Raw genomic sequence first — 20,922 nt, 5'->3', positions numbered from 1 at the left:
GTGTGAGTTTTCAGTTGTATATAGTCCTGGGGACCATTCAGGCTTGTTTGCATTTGTGTTCCTCACGTGTGCCCCAAAGAATGAGGTGATTTGATAAAATGCTATGCCCAAGATTACCATCCGAGTGCCGGCGGGGAAGTGGTTCATATAGCCTCGGCTATCACTTCCTTATGTCCGGTCGTGATGGTCAAGCGGATTAAGGCGTCCCTGTACATACCAGTTGTGGGAGTATGGGTTCGAGTCACTTCTGGGGTGTGAGTTTTCAGTTGTATATAGTCCTGGGGACCATTCAGGCTTGTTTGCATTTGTGTTCCTCACGTGTGCCCCAAAGAATGAGGTGATTTGATAAAATGCTATGCCCAAGATTACCATCCGAGTGCCGGCGGGGAAGTGGTTCATATAGCCTCGGCTATCACTTCCTTATGTCCGGTCGTGATGGTCAAGCGGATTAAGGCGTCCCTGTACATACCAGTTGTGGGAGTATGGGTTCGAGTCACTTCTGGGGTGTGAGTTTTCAGTTATATATATATATATATATATATATATATATATATATATATATATATATATATATATATATATATATATATATATATATATATATATATATATATATATATATTCAACCTGCAATCAACCTCACTGAGGACCAAGTCACTCTCCTAAATCTGGGTATAAACTGTCACGTTATGTCCAGACCAAGTGAGATGGCCCGGAAAGTGGAGTTGGAGATCCTGTTGGACGACATATTCGACCTCGAGGCACAAAAGAAGGTCACCACCAAAGACACCTTACAAGCAGAACTTATTGCAGAAGGAGGAAAGATTCGAGGCAACTACAGAAGCATCATACTGTCCCCTGAGCTCAAAGCGGCAGCTATGAGCCTTCGTGAGAACAAGGAGATAGTTGTCAGGATAGGTGACAAGTCGCCAATATACGTCATTCTTAAAAAAGACGAATATCTGGCGAAAACGAACCTCATATTGTCTGACCAAACTAAATTCCAAAGGATAACGAAGGACACTACAGCCGAATTAAAAGCAAAGGTTAACAGATTGATCGAAACTGAACGCCAAGAAATCCGGACTCCACCTGCCAAAGATTATTGGGGAATACAAACCTGGATATGCGTATGGAAATGTCAAGACACACAAGCCTGGAAACCCACTTCGGCCAATCATTAGCCAGATACCCACACCCACGCACAGACTGGCAAAGCGACTCAACGGCTTGCTGGCCCCTTATGTCCCTTGCACCTTCAGCCTGAAGTCTCCAAAGGAATTTGTTGACTTACTGCGGGGGAACACAGGCGGCAGGGATAAGAGCCTCGTTGGACGTAGAATCACTGCTTACCAACGTACCTGTGGATGAAACAATCAGGATGATAGCGGACAGAGTGTTATCCTGACAGTTAAAGCTGTTTAAATGATAGCATAGTAGAACTCTGTTTAGTGTTTGCAGGTTATAGTTGTGTGTGTGTATGTAAACTAAAAGTCTTTGAAAATGTAATAAGTTATTATGAAACGCGTTCAAGTGTCGCGTCAGACTAGATATAAAAATGAATTTTGGAGAATTGGTTTTTCAATTACCATCAACAGTGAAAAGAAACATAGGAAATATTGAGAAAATTCGTGTTAGAAGTATTAATCTTACTTTTTCGGTCATATTTAATAATATATATATATATATATATATATATATATATATATATATATATATATATATATATATATATATATATATATATATATAAAATGGGGTTCAGCTGAACTGATGTTACAGTGTGGTGTGGGGTGTATGCTTTCGGGTGTTAATGAGACGTACAAGGAATTAGGCAATTTGTGGATATGAGCAATCTTTTTTCTTATAAAATAAAATAGTGTCTACTACAAGTATTTGAACAAATAAGCCATTCAATAGTTATTGAAGAAAGAGAATGAATGGGTATTAACTGGGTATTAATAGGGTATTGATAGAATCTTCTGCAGTTTATATAGGTGACACCATTGAAGGGCAGAGGTGGATACAATGGATATGAAAAAGGAGTTTTAATCAGGGCAGTGATTGCCCCAACGTGGGTGGAAAATATCAAGATGGCCCTGTAAGGTCACCCAAAAAAAGGCCTTCTGCAATTACATTTTTATGTTCAATATCCGATATTTTAACCAGAAATAATAATTGAAAATGGGATTTAACATTATATACTTGAAAAATGGGATTAAATATGCCATCACATAAAACGGATTTATTGGGGGAATATGAAGGATGGCTGGCAGATGACATCATTGTACATTAGGGATGATGGAAGGCAGCCCATTATTCTCCTTAGGTGAATATCGAAAATGGGTATAAATATGAAAATGGGGTTCAATATGCGATCACAGAAAACAGACATATTGAGGGAAGATGAAGGATGGCTGGCGGATAGCGTCATTACTTATTATGGCCGGCTGTACCTGTGTGGGATCCGGAGATGAGCATATTTAGGCATGATGGGAGGTGGTCGTTTAATCTCTTATTAATTAAATATGCAAACATGGAAAACGAACATATAGACTGGAGATGAACGACTATGACGGCAGCTTCATCAAGATAACAAAAAATGACTATAATGGAAGTGAAACGTCACTAAGGAAACTAAAAATGACTATAATGGAAGTGAAACGTCACTAAGGAAACTAAAAATGACTATAATGGAAGTGAAACGTCACTAAGGAAACTAAAAATGACTATAATGGAAGTGAAACGTCACTAAGGAAACTAAAAATGACTATAATGGAAGTGAAACGTCACTAAGGAAACTAAAAATGACTATAATGGAAGTGAAACGTCACTAAGGAAACTAAAAATGACTATAATGGAAGTGAAACGTCACTAAGGAAACTAAAAATGACTATAATGGAAGTGAAACGTCACTAAGGAAACTAAAAATGACTATAATGGAAGTGAAACGTCACTAAGGAAACTAAAAATGACTATAATGGAAGTGAAACGTCACTAAGGAAACTAAAAATGTCTATAATGGAAGTGAAACGTCACTAAGGAAACTAAAAATGACTATAATGGAAGTGAAACGTCACTAAGGAAACTAAAAATGACTATAATGGAAGTGAAACGTCACTAAGGAAACTAAAAATGACTATAATGGAAGTGAAACGTCACTAAGGAAACTAAAAATGACTATAATGGAAGTGAAACGTCACTAAGGAAACTAAAGATGACTATAATGGAAGTGAAACGTCACTAAGGAAACTAAAAATGACTATAATGGAAGTGAAACGTCACTTAGGAAACTAAAAATGACTATAATGGAAGTGAAACGTCACTAAGGAAACTAAAAATGACTATAACAGAAGCGAAGCATCAGCAAGGTAACTAAAAATGAATATGATGAGAGCAAAGCTTCACCGAGGTAAAGAACAATGGCTATGACGGAAGTGAAGCGACGCCTATACGAGGGACCGGGCCTCGCCGATGTAACCAAAAACACCCATCACATAGACCGGCTGACGGGAAAGGCAAAACTGCCGGTCTAAGTCATAGCTTCCACTACTCCCAGCACCATCCTCTTCACTATCATCACACCCCAGCACCATACTCATCACCATCACTACACCCCAGCACCATACTCATCACCATCACTACACCCCAGCACCATACTCATCACCATCACTACACCCCAGCACCATACTCATCACCATTACTACACCCCAGCACCATACTCATCACCATCACTACACCCCAGCACCATACTCATCACCATCACTACACCCCAGCACCATACTCATCACCATCACTACACACCAGCACCATACTCATCACCATCACTACACCCCAGCACCATACTCATCACCATCACTACACCCCAGCACCATACTCATCACCATCACTACACACCAGCACCATACTCACCACCATCACTACACACCAGCACCATACTCATCACCATCACTACACCCCAGCACCATACTCATCACCATCACTACACCCCACAGGTTGCCTCCCGGATGAGTACCAGTGTCGGAACACCTGCATCGACGCCCTCAAGAGGTGTGACACCGAGAGCAACTGTGATGGAGGCGAGGACGAGCAGCACTGTGGTGAGTATATGGCGGTCACCACATCTGTGGTGAGTATATGGCGGTCACCACATCTGGGGTTAGTAAAGGTTGTCACCACATCTGTGGTGAGTATATACCGGTCACCACATCTGTGGTTAGTAAAGGTTGTCACCACATCTGGGGTTAGTAAAGGTTGTCACCACATCTGTGGTTAGTACAGGCTGTCACCACATCTGTGGTTAGTACAGGCTGTCACCACATCTGGGGTTAGTAAAGGTTGTCACCACATCTGGGGTTAGTACAGGCTGTCACCACATCTGGGGTTAGTAAAGGTTATCACCACATCTGGGGTTAGTAAAGGTTGTCACCACATCTGGGGTTAGTAAAGGTTATCACCACATCTGGGGTTAGTACAGGCTGTCACCACATCTGGGGTTAGTAAAGGTTATCACCACATCTGGGGTTAGTAAAGGTTGTCACCACATCTGGGGTTAGTAAAGGTTGTCACCACATCTGGGGTTAGTAAAGGTTGTCACCACATCTGGGGTTAGTAAAGGTTGTCACCACATCTGGGGTTAGTAAAGGTTGTCACCACATCTGGGGTTAGTAAAGGTTGTCACCACATCTGGGGTTAGTACAGGTTGTCAGCACAGCAGTGATGGTAGATCTCGACAGCTTGCGTGAGTACATGGGAGATCACCTCATATGAGGTGAATAGGTGGCAAGTCCCGACTTCTTTCAAAGGTAGATGGAAGTCAACGACAGCTGTGATGAGTGGGTGGAAGGTCACGACAGCTGTGATGAGTGGGTAGAAGACCACGACAGCTGTGATGAGTGGGTGGAAGACTACGACAGCTGTGATGAGTGGGTGGAAGACCACGACAGCTGTGATGAGTGGGTGGAAGACTACGACAGCTGTGATGAGTGGGTGGAAGACCACGACAGCTGTGATGAGTGGGTGGAAGGTCACGACAGCTGTGATGAGTGGGTGGAAGACCACGACAGCTGTGATGAGTGGGTGGAAGGTCACGACAGCTGTGATGAGTGGGTGGAAGACCACGACAGCTGTGATGAGTGGGTGGAAGACTACGACAGCTGTGATGAGTGGGTGGAAGACCACGACAGCTGTGATGAGTGGGTGGAAGACCACGACAGCTGTGATGAGTGGGTGGAAGACTACGACAGCTGTGATGAGTGGGTGGAAGACCACGACAGCTGTGATGAGTGGGTGGAAGACTACGACAGCTGTGATGAGTGGGTGGAAGACCACGACAGCTGTGATGAGTGGGTGGAAGACTACGACAGCTGTGATGAGTGGGTGGAAGGTCACGACAGCTGTGATGAGTGGGTGGAAGACCACGACAGCTGTGATGAGTGGGTGGAAGACCACAATCTGGTGTGATGTTTAGATCCATCACAATAACCTTTGTCAAGTTGTGACCGCTTCTGAGGCCATTATCTCCCAGGACCATTATAAAGTTGTAGAGAGCGTCCTCCTGTGAGTCACCATGACCCACGTAACTCACCATGACCCATGAAACTCATCATGACCCATGTAACTCATCATCACCCACGTAACTCATCATGACCCATGTAACTCATCATGACCCACGTAACTCACCATGACCCACGTAACTCATCATGACCTACGTAACTCATCATGACCCACGTAACTCACCATGACCCACGTAACTCATCATGACCCACGTAACTCATCATGACCCTCGTAACTCACCATGAACCACGTATCTCATCATGAACCACGTAACTCATCATGAACTACGTAACTCATCATGACCCGCATAACTCATCATAACCCACGTAACTCATCATGACCCATGTAACTCATCATGAACTACGTAACTCACCATGAACCACGTATTTCATCATGAACCACGTAACCCATCATGACCTACGTAACTCATCATGACCTACGTAACTCACCATGACCCATGTAACTCACCATGAACCACGTAACTCATCATGAACTACGTAACTCATCATGAACTACGTAACTCATCATGAACTACGTAACTCATCACGACCCATGTAACTCACCATGAACCACGTAACTCACCATGAACCACGTAACTCATCATGAACCACGTAACTCATCATGAACTACGTAACTCATCATGAACTACGTAACTCATCATGAACTACGTAACTCATCATGAACTACGTAACTCATCATGAACTACGTAACTCATCATGAACTACGTAACTCATCATGACCCGCATAACTCATCATAACCCACGTAACTCATCATGACCCACGTAACTCATCATGACCCACGTAACTCACCAAGACCCACGTAACTCACCATGACCAACGTAACTCACCATGACCCACGTAACTCATCATAACCCACGTAACTCACCATGACCCACGTAACTCACCATGACCCACGTAACTCATCATGACCCACGTGATTCACCATGACCCACGTAACTCACCATGACCCACGTAACTCATCATGACCCACGTAACTCACCATGACCCACGTAACTCAACATGACCCAAGTAACTCACCATGACCCACGTAACTTATCATGACCCACGTAACTCATCATGACCCAAGTAACTCACCATGACCCACGTAACTTATCATGACCCAGGTAACTCATCATGACCCAAGTAACTCACCATGACCCACATAACTCATCATGACCCACGTAACTCATCATGACCCACGTAACTCACCATGACCCACGTAGGGCGCAGAAACCTATCAACTAAGCCTATAATTATCTAGGCCTGTTATAGTACCTATACTATATGTACTATAATTAGCGCCTAAGGTCGAGTATATTAGGCCTAGGGGTTGCTTATTTAGTTATGGATATACTCTTTACTTAAGTTGTAATATGTTAAGCATATTTGGGCTAATTAGTAAAATAAAACGCGAACAGTTTTGGCTGGAAGAGTCAGTGGTGGTACGCCTGATCACACGATGGATGGTAGTACTGTCGTTATTGGCGGCACGGGCGAACAGCCTCGCTCTGAGAGTTATTCCAGCTCTATGATAACAAGTAGAGCAACTTAGTGCCACATGTAGCTGGTGTTATCATAGACGGCCAACCCACTCGTTCACAACCCCTCGTTCACAACCCCTCGTTCACCACCCCGCGTTCACAACCCCTCGTTCACCACCCCGCGTTCACAACCCCTCGTTCACAACCCCTCGTTCACAACCCCGCGTTCACAACCCCTCGTTCACCACCCCGCGTTCACAACCCCGCGTTCACAACCCCTCGTTCACCACCCCGCGTTCACAACCCCTCGTTCACCACCCCGCGTTCACAACCCCTCGTTCACCACCCCGCGTTCACAACCCCGCGTTCACCACCCCTCGTTCACCACCCCGCGTTCACAACCCCTCGTTCACCACCCCGCGTTCACAACCCCGCGTTCACAACCCCTCGTTCACCACCCCGCGTTCACAACCCCTCGTTCACAACCCCTCGTTCACCACCCCGCGTTCACCACCCCGCGTTCACAACCCCGCGTTCACCACCCCGCGTTCACCACCCCGCGTTCACAACCCCGCGTTCACAACCCCTCGTTCACCACCCCGCGTTCACAACCCCTCGTTCACCACCCCTCGTTCACCACCCCTCGTTCACAACCCCTCGTTCACCACCCCGCGTTCACCACCCCGCGTTCACCACCCCGCGTTCACAACCCCTCGTTCACCACCCCTCGTTCACAACCCCTCGTTCACCACCCCGCGTTCACAACCCCTCGTTCACCACCCCGCGTTCACAACCACTCGTTCACCACCCCGCGTTCACAACCCCTCGTTCACCACCCCTCGTTCACAACCCCGCGTTCACCACCCCGCGTTCACCACCCCGCGTTCACAACCCCTCGTTCACAACCCCTCGTTCACCACCCCGCGTTCACCACCCCGCGTTCACCACCCCGCGTTCACAACCCCTCGTTCACCACCCCTCGTTCACAACCCCTCGTTCACAACCCCTCGTTCACCACCCCGCGTTCACCACCCCGCGTTCACCACCCCGCGTTCACAACCCCTCGTTCACCACCCCTCGTTCACAACCCCTCGTTCACCACCCCACGTTCACAACCCCTCGTTCACCACCCCGCGTTCACAACCCCGCGTTCACAACCCCTCGTTCACCACCCCTCGTTCACAACCCCTCGTTCACAACCCCTCGTTCACCACCCCGCGTTCACAACCCCGCGTTCACAACCCCTCGTTCACCACCCCTCGTTCACAACCCCTCGTTCACAACCCCTCGTTCACCACCCCTCGTTCACAACCCCTCGTTCACAACCCCTCGTTCACAACCCCTCGTTCACCACCCCGCGTTCACAACAGGTCTATTACTTAGGGTGTATCACAGATACCTGGACGTCAGTATTTTGTATATTATTGTTTTTTCTCTACAACAGACTTGGCTACACATTGATAATGATAACCAACATATGTACATTTTCTTCTGTCCTCCATGGACAAGGTTAGAGATCTGTTAAACATATACTTCAGTGTTTTATGAAACAATCAACCAAAGAAGGTGATTGTAGTGCTTTTAAAAATGCTAATCTAACCTTCATATACATGTCGGAAAACCCGACACCATTTAATAATATTAAATACAATAAGCATATAATATTGCTGCTGTGTTGTATACACAAGTTAACCCATAGAAAATATTGCCTGTAGTGAAATTTTTCGTCAATAGAAAACGGGTTATCATTGCCACATCGCTATTAAATTTGCCAGCTATTCTGTTGGGAATTATTCTTAATACAGCAGTCTTTGGACTGTTAACATCATAAAAACATCTCATTTGAATTAACTTAATTATCAGTACCAAAATAGAGTAAATGTGACCTTTCTACCAATTACTGACATCTGGACAAAGGAGCCTGGCATCAGTGGGAGAGAGGTCAGCCATTGTTAAGATCAGAGTCACTGGAGCGAGTTCAGCTTCTGTAATTCTCCCTTAGACGAAGTGTTATGGAGAGTAAATAAGTGCTTCTTCCATCATCAACAAACAGTCATCATCTAAACAAGGGAAGTGTCTTTCCGAAATCTTATCTAAATCATTCCTGGCCAGTATTGTTAGGTAGATAGGAGAATTCCGGTTAGGACATGAGGCAACGACTCAATGCAGATAATTATTCCTTGGTCCTTATCTTATAAACAATATAATATACAAATGTTTCCTCTGATATAGTTGTCATATATATAGGATTCCGGCTTAACAGCTAGTACCCTTTGACAGGAAATAGAAGAGGAAGTAGTACAGTTACTTGGTACACCAGTACATGGGTGTGGATACTAACCTTAACCGAGAGGAATATTTCGTGTCATCATCCTTGTATATACCTGGTGGACTAAGGCTGCCATACAATAAGATAAGACCTCCTAATTTATTTATTTATATATGAAGTTTAATACTGTAGTTTGATTGACTGCATATATATAAATTTAATATAAACCCAGTCCGCTAAACATCATACAAATTGCTATCGAAATATATAAATTAACGTAAATATGAACAATATATAAATTAATATAAATGAAATAAATATAAATCTCACAGTCGGTTCCCCACAACACAGACTCAGGTTAGTATTGGTGGGTGGTGACGTGGGTGCGTCTCTGCCACGACACAGTGAGGAGCTAATGTGCGCTATGTGTCCCGTCAGAGACGTGGGTGCGTCTCTGTCACGACACAGTGTGGGGCTAATGTGCGCTATGTGTCCCGTCAGAGACGTGGGTGTGTCTCTGCCACGACACAGTGTGGGGCAAATGTGCGCTATGTGTCCCGACAGAGACGTGGGTGTGTCTCTGTCACGACACAGTGTGGGGCTAATGTGCGCTATGTGTCCCGACAGAGACGTGGGTGCATCTCTGCCACGACACAGTGTGGGGCTAATGTGCGCTATGTGTCCCGACAGAGACGTGGGTGTGTCTCTGCCACGACACAGTGTGGGGCTAATGTGCGCTATGTGTCCCGACAGAGACGTGGGTGCGTCTCTGCCACGACACAGTGTGAGGCTAATGTGCGCTATGTGTCTAGACAGAGACGTGGGTGTGTCTCTGCCACGACACAGTGTGGAGCTAATGTGCGCTATGTGTCTAGACAGAGACGTGGGTGCGTCTCTGCCACGACACAGTGTGGGGCTAATGTGCGCTATGTGTCTAGACAGAGACGTGGGTGCGTCTCTGTCACGACACAGTGTGGGGCTAATGTGAGCTATGTGTCCCGACAGAGACGTGGGTGCGTCTCTGCCACGACACAGTGTGGGGCTAATGTGAGCTATGTGTCCCGACAGAGACGTGGGTGTGTCCAGCCTCCCACTACAAATGCACCAACGGCCTGTGTGTCCCCTCCTACGCTGTCTGTAACTTCGTCGACGACTGTCACGACAACTCCGACGAGCAACAGTGTCGTAAGTACTGTTGATTTTCTTTACGGGTGTGTTTGGTTTACGTGAGTGTTTGTTTACACTTGTGGTTCTTTACACAGATGTTGGTTACATGGGTGTTGGTTACACAGGTGTTCACAGGAGTAGACTGCTACTGACTCCTGTTAGTAGTCTGAAAGCTTTCCCTTCCCACAGCTCATGGTAAGCCTTATCCTACTAATTTCCTTCTGGGGCACGACTACGGAAGTCTGTTAACAACCAGGTGCCCAATTTCTGCTGGGTGAGCAGTTCGGAGTCCGGGTAACCACCCTGCCCAGGAATACAACCAGTCCGAAAGGACTCCCGAGGAGGAAGGGAAAGGAACTATCAGGAGGAGGGGGGAAAGTGCCAAGCCATTACGGCTATATAGCACTTGGAAGGGATCAGGATAAGGACTTGGGATGGGATGGGGATTGAAGGAATGGTGCCCAACCACTTGGACGGTCGGAGAATGAACGCCGACCCTGCTTGAACGCCCAGTCCAAATGGTTGGGGCTATTTAACGTCTTTCACCATTCAAACTAACTCTCATTTTCTCTGCACTGTCTTGCCCCAATCTTTCTTTCACTCTCCCTCGCTCTCTCTCCCTCCGTCGCCAGTATTCCACATTCTTGTCCAGTCTCCACTCACTTTCCTGTTATCTATACCCTTCACCAGTCCGATCCATTTCACGATTCAATTTTAATTCCAATTCACGTTCCATCTCTATTTAATCCTTTCTTGCTATATTCCATTACCTTTCCCACATATTCTTGTGAACTCCCTCGCTTTTTTTACCTGTTATCCCTCTCTCATTGCCTCTCTCTCTCTCTCTTCCCTGTCGTATCTCCTCTCCACTCCTCTTCCTCTCTCCCTCTTCCAAATGGTCTCTTCCTTATCTCGTGTATATGTCTCTTATCTTAAATGTTTGGAACGTTGCTCATACTAAATATCCTGGTACCTTGTGTCCGTCTGGTATGTTGTTCTCTCCTGGTACCTTGCGTCAAACTCCTACCTTGCGTCAAGTTGCTACGTTCCGTCAAGCTGTTACGTTGCGTCAAGCTGTTACCTTGCATCAAATTCCTATCTTGTGGCTGGCTGTTACCTCGCGTCAGGCTGCTACCTCGCGTCAGGCTGCTACCTCGCGTCAGGCTGCTACCTCGCGTCAGGCTGCTACCTCGCGTCAGGCTGCTACCTCGCGTCAGGCTACTACCTCGCGTCAGGCTGCTACCTCGCGTCAGGCTGCTACCTCGCGTCAGGCTGCTACCTCGCGTCAGGCTGCTACCTCGCGTCAGGCTGCTACCTCGCGTCAGGCTACTACCTCGCGTCAGGCTGCTACCTCGCGTCAGGCTGCTACCTCGCGTCAGGCTGCTACCTCGCGTCAGGCTGCTACCTCGCGTCAGGCTGCTACCTCGCGTCAGGCTGCTACCTCGCGTCAGGCTACTACCTCGCGTCAGGCTGCTACCTCGCGTCAGGCTGCTACCTCGCGTCAGGCTGCTACCTCGCGTCAGGCTACTACCTCGCGTCAGGCTGCTACCTCGCGTCAGGCTGCTACCTCGCGTCAGGCTGCTACCTCGCGTCAGGCTACTACCTCGCGTCAGGCTGCTACCTCGCGTCAGGCTGCTACCTTGCGTCAGGCTGCTACCTCGCGTCAGGCTGCTACCTCGCGTCAGGCTGCTACCTCGCGTCAGGCCTCGGCAGTCACACTCCTGCTACCGTCGGTCGACCAGAAATGATCACTGGAGTGCTTGCAATTATTTAGATCACCCTGGTAGGCATCTGGGTCTGTGAGAGGGTGTTCAGCGTCACCACTGTTCAGGGGTACCGCTCGCACTGACTAGTTGCCATGTGTACACACCCGCTCTTGAGCCACCGTGTCTCCCCGCACTCTCCATATTTTGGGATGATCTCTCAATCCCTCTTAGTTGGTTAGAGTCCATTATCACCCAAGTTATAGCCGTGTCTCTCTCTCTAGCCAGGAAGCCTCACCAGGACAGGAGCAAAACCCAGCTAACACACATTAATACTTAATACAAAAACATACACATACGTGAAATGTTTATAAAACATTACAATCACCTCTTAGGCTACTACCAACTGATAACACTGATGTCACCTTATGTCTCCAACCTATAACTGTACCAAGCTGCTGCATGTACCTCAGTCCGCAGCCTTCTGCTTCCTTCACCGCTTTAGGCTGCAATACATAACACGTATAAGATTCATATACTTCCTACTCTACAAAAAGCATTAATCTCTCACCTTACACTGCGCCTTTCACGCCCAAAACGCAATCAAGCACACCCTTAGATATTAAAGTCCTTATGATCCTCTTTAACAGTACTTGAGATCCCCTATTACAATCATCGTCTGGATCCTCAAAATATGTAAGGCACTCCTGCAGCACTTACAATCAGCTACAATGAAGTCCTCCTTAAATGTGAGTAAAGCTCTCTCCAAACGCTTCATACAAACGACGTGTAGCTCCCTACACAGCTCGAAGATTCAATAGGCCCACGAAGTTCCACTTCACACTGGAAGTCCTACTTCCCGCTGCAGTATAGCTTGTACTCCTCTGGCACCAAGTTCTCTTACTAACTTTCACCACACAAACGTTGTAGCACCCCCATACAAACGTTGCTGTTCTCCCACACAAACATTGTAGTTCTCCCACACGAACGTTGCAGTTCTCCCACACAAACATTGTAGTTCTCCCACACAAACGTTGCCGTTCTCCCACACAAACGTTGCCGTTCTCCCACACAAACGTTGCCGTTCTCCCACACAAACATTGCCGTTCTCCCACACAAACATTGTAGTTCTCCCACACAAACGTTGTAGTTCTCCCACACAAACGTTGCAGTTCTCCCACACAAACGTTGCAGGTTCTTCCTCACAAACAACCTGCAAATCCATCAGCATGCCATAATAAACGTTTTCCTTAAATGAATTCAAAGTAAATAAAACTCCCCCATCCGACATCTCTTTCCACACTATTGCGTCGCCGCGACGGTACTCCCCCATCCTGGGCAGGGTCCACTTTGGGACCATGTCAAGACATGTCACAGGCCGCCTCCCTGGTCGCAAGGCTGGGGGCGGGGCATCCCTCAGTCAGTGCTTGACCTCCGGCGAGGGCGGACGTATCACTCCGGCCCCCCAAGGATGTTCTATCTCTACTCTCTTATTTTAGCTCACTGCCTTAATAAAATATATATACTTTATACATATACTCTTGGCATGATCGCTGGGCACACGATCAAACACAGGCAACCACTGCAACAACTGTAATATTAGCTTACTGCATAATTTGTACTCGATCGAGGGCACTCGATCAGCTGCAGCTACAAGATGTCGTCCTCTATGACATCCAACTAGGACCTAGATTCAGGAAGCTCTGTGTATTTCTTCGTAAGTGGGTTTGCTACGAAGGTTCCTAAGTGTGCCCTAAGAAGATGCTTAGGTGCAATTTAATAACGTCCACTTAGGAAGAAATTTGTTGGTTCACCTGCGTGCCGATAGAGGTCACTACTGTGTTTCGTTTGGCCCATCAGAGAGCAGCAACATTCTTCATATTGAAGATTTAGCGCTGGCTTATCGGAGCTCTACTGCCTCCTATTTACGTCGAATTTTCTTATAAAATTAGTATACTTCGAAGTAAAACAATGTTTTTTCAACTTCTCCAGCAGCACCGACATTGTAGTAAACAAATATGTTACATTTGTTGTTTACCTACGTAATTCTAAGAGATACTGTGTAGCTGTCCTTGTTGCTCGGAAGATGCGCTGACAATTATTGTATATATTTACTGAATTTACCCAAGGGCCACTAACTATCTAGTGGCCTCGAAGAGGACAGAAAGCCGGCGGCTTGTTAAAGGGCCCGCCAATTGTCTTAATGATATTTTTTAGCTGGAATTTGGCATTTACGGCTTCAGCGGGTAGGCGGTTCCATGGGCTTATAACCCTCTTGGTGGAAAAAACTTCTGTTTTCAGTCCTACTTGAGAGAACATACTCTCCAACACTATATCTGTGATTGCCCTGTTATCAGTGACTTCATACCAAATGGTATGAGGTATTTTGAGCTCTGTAATTACTTCATACACTCAAGAATATTGGAAGATATTCTTGTGCTGCACCCAGATTTTGCCAGTGGAGGCTAACAGTATTTTGCCTTAAGTATTTTGTTCTCTCCTAATTCCATGTATGACTGGCCATCCTGTGAGGTGAGGATGTTGGATGAGCTTGTAGCTGGTTTTTGATCTACACTCTGGTCCTTTATACAGAATAGGGAAGCAGCACATTGCTGTGTATACCTAAACATGTTTAAAAATACATTGTTTGAGAGGAGTCTTGTAGAAACTGGTAGGAGTAATTATAATATAATGTTTCCATGATTCAGTGCTTACCTCTTGTGAAAATCGCAAAGAGTTGTTTAGTCAGAGTTGATTTGTTTTTTGTATTGAGGCTGGTATTTTCTAAATTGATTCCATGTACAGTATGTCTAACCATCCTGTGAGATGGGAGTATTAGGTAAACTTATAGCTAGTTTTTTTTATCTACACTGTGTAATATTCCATATAGAATAGGGTAGCAGCACATTGCTGCTACCCTATTCTATATGGAATATAGAACAGTGATTAGCAGCACCTAATCTTCTTAATAAAAAAAATCAGTAATAAAGATTTTAAATTATAGTTTGTATTATTACAAATACAGTACTGTATTATCCTTATTAAATCATGTTAACCATGGATCATTAAGATCTCATGTTGATACGTAATAGTCATATTTCTTTTGAACTGCTAATCCATGCTGATCATTCATTAAATTGTGCATTATGCCTCAATTTTTCACTTCCTTGGATATACTGTACAGTACAAAAAGATAGGATAAAAATAAACCAGTAATATTTCTTTCATTATATATTTCATTTAAATAACTGCATCAATATTTTTACAGCTGACAGGATTTGTTTTACCATACAGATGCATTATTTGTTAAAAAAAAAATTTGGTTTATTGTTACACACAATGGTGCTACATAGCTTTCCCAGCTTGGTGCCTTCTTTTAATACTGATTAAAAAATAAATAATAAATACATTTTATTCAGGAAAAGTACATACAGTTGATTTACAAACATAATGTTGGATTTATAGACAGAGCTAGTGCATACAATACCTAAAGCCACTAATACTCATAGCATTTCGGGCAAGGTGTGGGGGAAAAACACAGACTAAAACTTAATAGTAATCGGGATTAGTTATAAATTGTGTTGAAAGAAGGAATAAAAAATACAAAAAGGGGGGTTAACATAGCATAAATCAGCAATTGCACATGTTGGTGATCAGCGTTGTTTAAAAAATAGCAAGACATGAGTTGACATTTAGGAGGTAAGTTAGGTTACATGGAGTTAATTAGGCAGTACTTGGTTAACTCTTAAACTGGTTGAGAGAGGTACAGCCTTTGACATGAATCGGGAGGTCATTCCACATTCTGGGTCCCTTGATTTGTAGAGCACTTCTAGTTTGGTTACACACAGCCAAATTGTGTAACAGGAAGAAGTCTTGGAGACAAATTTGTTCCATGCTAAATGTAGAGGAATCAGCTGAGTATTCCTCAAATAAAATAAGTTGCCTCAGCTTATAAGGTAAATAAAATAAACATTTCTCAAACAAGTAGCTGCCTCACCTCACTGCCTTACTGCTACATAGCCTTCCCGGCATGGTGCCTTCTTTTGATAATTACTTGTTCCACACCCAAATTGTATAACAGGAAGAGGTCTTGGACCCCTACTTCCCTCTCTCTTTTTTAATAGTCTCTATAGTCATAATTATAGCTTTAAGTATTCAATGAATAAAGTTTTTGACATTTTTACCCTTCTCCTTACCTAACATCATTTGTGCAGCATATTTTTATTTTATGTCTCACCCAGATTTAATTTCAAAATAAAACCAAACTAAATAAATTAGAAATGGGTATGTATAGCTAAGGTACACCCTTACTACTAGGTGAACAGGGGCATTTGGTGATAGTAAATGATCCCATCAGGCAGGGCTCATCACCTTCTCTCATATTTCATGTTCACCAGTGTTTATTTACTTAATAACTACGGGTATAATATCTTGCTATTATAAAACTAATTCTACTATCATAAAAGACATATTTACTTTAAGTTTCAAGCAGAGAATGCATATATAACTAACACGAAGGACTCCTCTTCACTATATTCAATTTTTATAATCTTTTGTTTATGTTCCAAAATCTTAAAATCGATCCCCGTGTTATGTACTAGAGAAAAATTGAGTTATATCCAGTTTACGTAAAGCTACGAGTAGTCGAAACCACACTTAGATCCCGGAATGAACTTACGAAGGTTTTTCCACTTAGTGTAGCTACCTGAATACCGCCGTAACCGCCACGAAGGCGCTAAGAAGGAAAACATTCGTAGCTAAGAAGAAAAACCACCATAAGTACCTTCCTGAATCCGGCCCCAGGTCTCTTTAAGACTGCCTCTCAGCTCTTCTGCTCTTGACTTGAGTACACTAAGTCTTCCCACAGGCTTTAGAAATAAGTGCCTGCCCGGTTCCCTCCTCTTAAAGGAGCCACAACTAGGGGTTCCTCCTTTGCCAGGAGCTTAGCAAAGCGCGACCCTCTCTCAAGACTTTTGTTGCTCAGGTAAGGTTAAGATGTCTCACGAGCTTCACATCATGTCAGCAAAGTATCGACATCTCACGTCATGTCATTTATTTACACGTTCATATTCTGCTCATGTTTTTAAACTATTCACTGACATTTATCATGTATTTAGTATATATTCATATATCTATACTTCCTCTGACCTCTCAATCAGGTCCGGTAGGCGGAATAACTCTTACAGGTACACTCGTTCATCAGGCTACCTGGGGTCATAACACTAGTTACCAAGTTGTGCTTGCGTGGGTTGAGCTCTGGCTCTTCGGTCCCGCCTCTCAACTGTCAATCAACTGGTGTACAGGTTCCTGAGCCTATTGGGCTCTATCATATCTACACTTGAAACTGTGTATGGAGTCTGCCTCCACTACATCACTTCCCAATGTATTCCATTTGTCTACTTCTCTGACATTGAAAAAAAATCTTTATAATGTCTATGGCTCATTTGGGCATTCAGGTTTCCACCTGTGTCCCCTAGTGTGTGTCCTGTCACGTGGGGGTGGGCGGTCCGGGGCTCTGCTAACACTTAACTGCTAGGGGCTCAAAAGGCCCAAATACTCAGCCCCTCCGACTCCCGGGATTCACCGGAGTCTCCTTGGTCACACAAGATAAGACCAACAATGCCCACCTCCGCAGGTCTTTGCTTCCACCACAAAGGGGTGCCACTGATTCACCCTGGAAGCCCTTCAGTCAAACACGGGGAAACTGCTGTTAACAGTTCCGGCCTAGACCCGTGGGGGAGTGAAGGAAGACTCAGGCTTACCTTATAACCATAACCTCCCTGAGCCTTGCCTGCCAGACAAAAAAAAAGGTTGCAGGAACTCCTTTCCCGCCTGTCTTCTCTATCTTCCTCTTAGCAAGGTCGCCAGCTGGCTTATTATATCTGCACCCCAGCAATGCAGTTCAGTGGGTGTATCATATATTGTTTGTAGCCAGAAATGTATGCTCATAGAGAAATATCACAAATGGAGGCACACTCAAACACAGTAATAAAATGTGTGGATTTACTGATGCAAATTACATGAACACACACACACACAATCACAAGTAATACATGAATATGGAATATGGATAATGAGTCTGGAGATCGTCAGCCTCTTCTTCCACGACCTCCAACACTCCTTCAAATGGGCAGGAAGACCGGAGTCTCACACTCTCACAGGAGGGCCTCTTCACCACGTCGGCACCTCTTCTTCACTGTCCTGCCATCCATACACACTGTCCTCTCTGACAGTCCTGAACACAAGCTGCTTTGCAGCCTATTCTATTATTAAAGTAATAAAGTCTTGCTGCCACATACACAAGTAAATATTGTGGCCTAACTAGCCTACTCATACAAGGGGTAATGGGAGGGAAAAATGATCTACCTTACACTCCTGGCTCACGACGCCTGTCCCTCGATGGTGTGAGGTTCCCACGCTTCCTTGGGTCGATCCTCGACGATCCAGGACGTTCCACAGACCCTCAGGTGTCGTGAAGCCTTCGCGTCGTCGCCGTTCCAATCCCTGAGATTCAGCTGCCCCAATCCTGGTTCATCGATGGGCGCTGAGCTAATCACTATTTTTCCCCACACTCGCCTCTCCCACAGGGCGTCGCTCCTTGTCCTAGGCACGGTGTCGTCCTTCCAAGATTCTCAGTGGATGTGACCCCAGTCACAGCTAGGCTTGATCGCCCACCTTCCAGACCTCAACGTCCAGCCAGCGGCGCCGCCCAGCGTCGTCGCCGACTATTTTCCAAGTTTGGCACTTCTCTGCTCACTGAACTTGGTTCCTCTTTTGGCTTCCCAGAAGCGCAGGGTCTCCAATAACTGTGATGGGCTGCGAAGGCCAGCTCAATCCACTGAACAAGGCTTGCAGAGCCTCCAATCCTTGAGAGCAGACCGAGGCGCGTCCTGTCGCTTCCACGGTCAGTACAACTCTGACGTTGGCGCCGCCCGGGGCACTCGGTGACGTCATGGCGGGCCCTGATTTGTCGCCCGCGACCTACGTCGGCCAATCCGCGATCGACATAGTGTCCCTTCCAAAAGGTCATATCTGCCGTAGGGGATACTGTTTCATTTTATAACAGGGCGCCAATTTTTCTTTATTTACAACTTATAATATACTTCCTTCCCTTAACTGGCAGCCGGTCTGGTCGCCACATATATCATTGGACTCCCTGAACCTCAGAGAATCAGTAGGGAGAGCTGATATGACTCTTTAAGCCGGCAAACGGAAGAAATAGGAGAGGGCACCGTAACAGTCCCTGGTGTTAAATAATCTGTCTTTATCTACCCTATCAATTTTTCTGAGAATCTTGTATGTGGTGATCATGTCCACACTAACTCTTCTGTCTCCCAGTGACGTGAGGTTTAATTCCCGGAGTCCCTCCTCGTAACTCATACCCCTCAGTTCGTGTACTAATCTGGTGACAAACTTTGAACGGTTTCCAGTTCAGTCTTATGCTTGACTAGATATGGACTCCATGCTGGAGCCGCATACTCCAGGATTGGTCTGACATATGTGATATACAAAGTTCTGTATGATTCCTTACACAAGTTTCTAAAGGTCGTTCTTTTGTTGGCAAACTGAGCATATCCCGCTGATGTTATCCTCTTGATATGAGCTTCAGGGGACAGGTCTGGCGTGATATCAACCCCCAGGTCTTTCTCTCTCTTTGACTCTTGAAGTATTTCATCCCCCAAATGATATCTAGTATCTGGTCTCCTGCTCCCTACCCCTATCTTCAGTACATTACATTTGCTTGGGTTATACTCTAACAACCACTTGTTCGACCATTCCTGCAGCTTGACCAGGTCTTCTTGAAGCGTCAAGCTGTCTTAATCCTTCTCATAATTGTGGCATCGTCACCAAACATTGAGAGGAATGAGTCTATACTGTGATGTGAAAAAAGAACGGTGTTAGTGCAGTCGCTATTAGGGCCGATGGAATGCCTGTCACATTAAACAGAAAAAGTAAAAATAAAGTAGACTGCTTGCTGACGTCTTCACAGTGAAGCAACTGCAGGATAAAACATAAAGGACGAAAATTTAACTACTTTACTATGGAAAAAATGACTTAACAACAAATAAAAATAGTTTCTTCCAGACTTGACAATATTACAATGTGCAAAATGAACAAAAACAATCAAACAAGCAATTTAACATTACCTTAAAGTACAATCAATAAAATGGTGCAGGAATACTGTATTTCCAGGCTGCGTAAATCTATTACCCACACAAGGTAGTGTGAGGACAGGTCCAGCAGAGAGAGCACTGAGGAGTATTCTGAATCGTGGTGGTTGGCTGGCTTCTATTTATATGGAAACATGGCCGTCCAGGTGGCGCTGGTGTAGCGATAACTGGGAGCCGACTCAGACAAACTTACGGTGCGCTTGTTCCTGCCTGGGTGCGTGATCCAGGAGCTGTCGCCAGGTGCGAGGGGCTGACGGGCCCTGGGGAAGGTAGACTGGTGGTACACTGTCTAGACGCATGAGCACTAGTTGTTGTTGTTGTTGTAATTCTTGAATATGTAGACATGGTGTGGAAGAATAGGTGATGATGGAGCAGGCCTAATCTCCTTCCTAGAGAGATTACCCTCTGGGAGATCATTTACGTATATCAGAAACAGGATTGGTCTGAGTACAGAGCCCTGTGGGACCCCACTGGTGACTTCACGCCAATCTGAGGTCTCACCTCTCACTGTAACTCTCTGCTTCATATTGCTTAGGTACTCTCTTATCCACTGAAGCACCCTACAGTTACTCCTG

General features: G+C 45.3%; 1 protein-coding gene across 1 annotated transcript in view; it reads left to right on the top strand.

Moving 5' to 3' along the window:
• The window catches only part of LOC123759743 (G-protein coupled receptor GRL101), a 785,517-nt gene that overhangs the window by 16,084 nt on the left and 748,511 nt on the right, over window positions 1-20,922 (top strand). The window contains exons 3-4 of the mRNA XM_069319377.1: window positions 3,996-4,100; window positions 10,375-10,491. Coding sequence (XP_069175478.1) covers window positions 3,996-4,100; window positions 10,375-10,491 — 222 coding nt within the window. The remainder of the gene's footprint in view (window positions 1-3,995; window positions 4,101-10,374; window positions 10,492-20,922) is intronic.

Source organism: Procambarus clarkii, chromosome 8 (assembly GCF_040958095.1).
Source record: "Procambarus clarkii isolate CNS0578487 chromosome 8, FALCON_Pclarkii_2.0, whole genome shotgun sequence".
Lineage (NCBI taxonomy): Eukaryota > Metazoa > Arthropoda > Malacostraca > Decapoda > Cambaridae > Procambarus > Procambarus clarkii.
The sequence above is the reverse complement of the archived record's forward strand: the minus strand, read 5'-3'. Positions and strand labels throughout refer to the sequence as shown.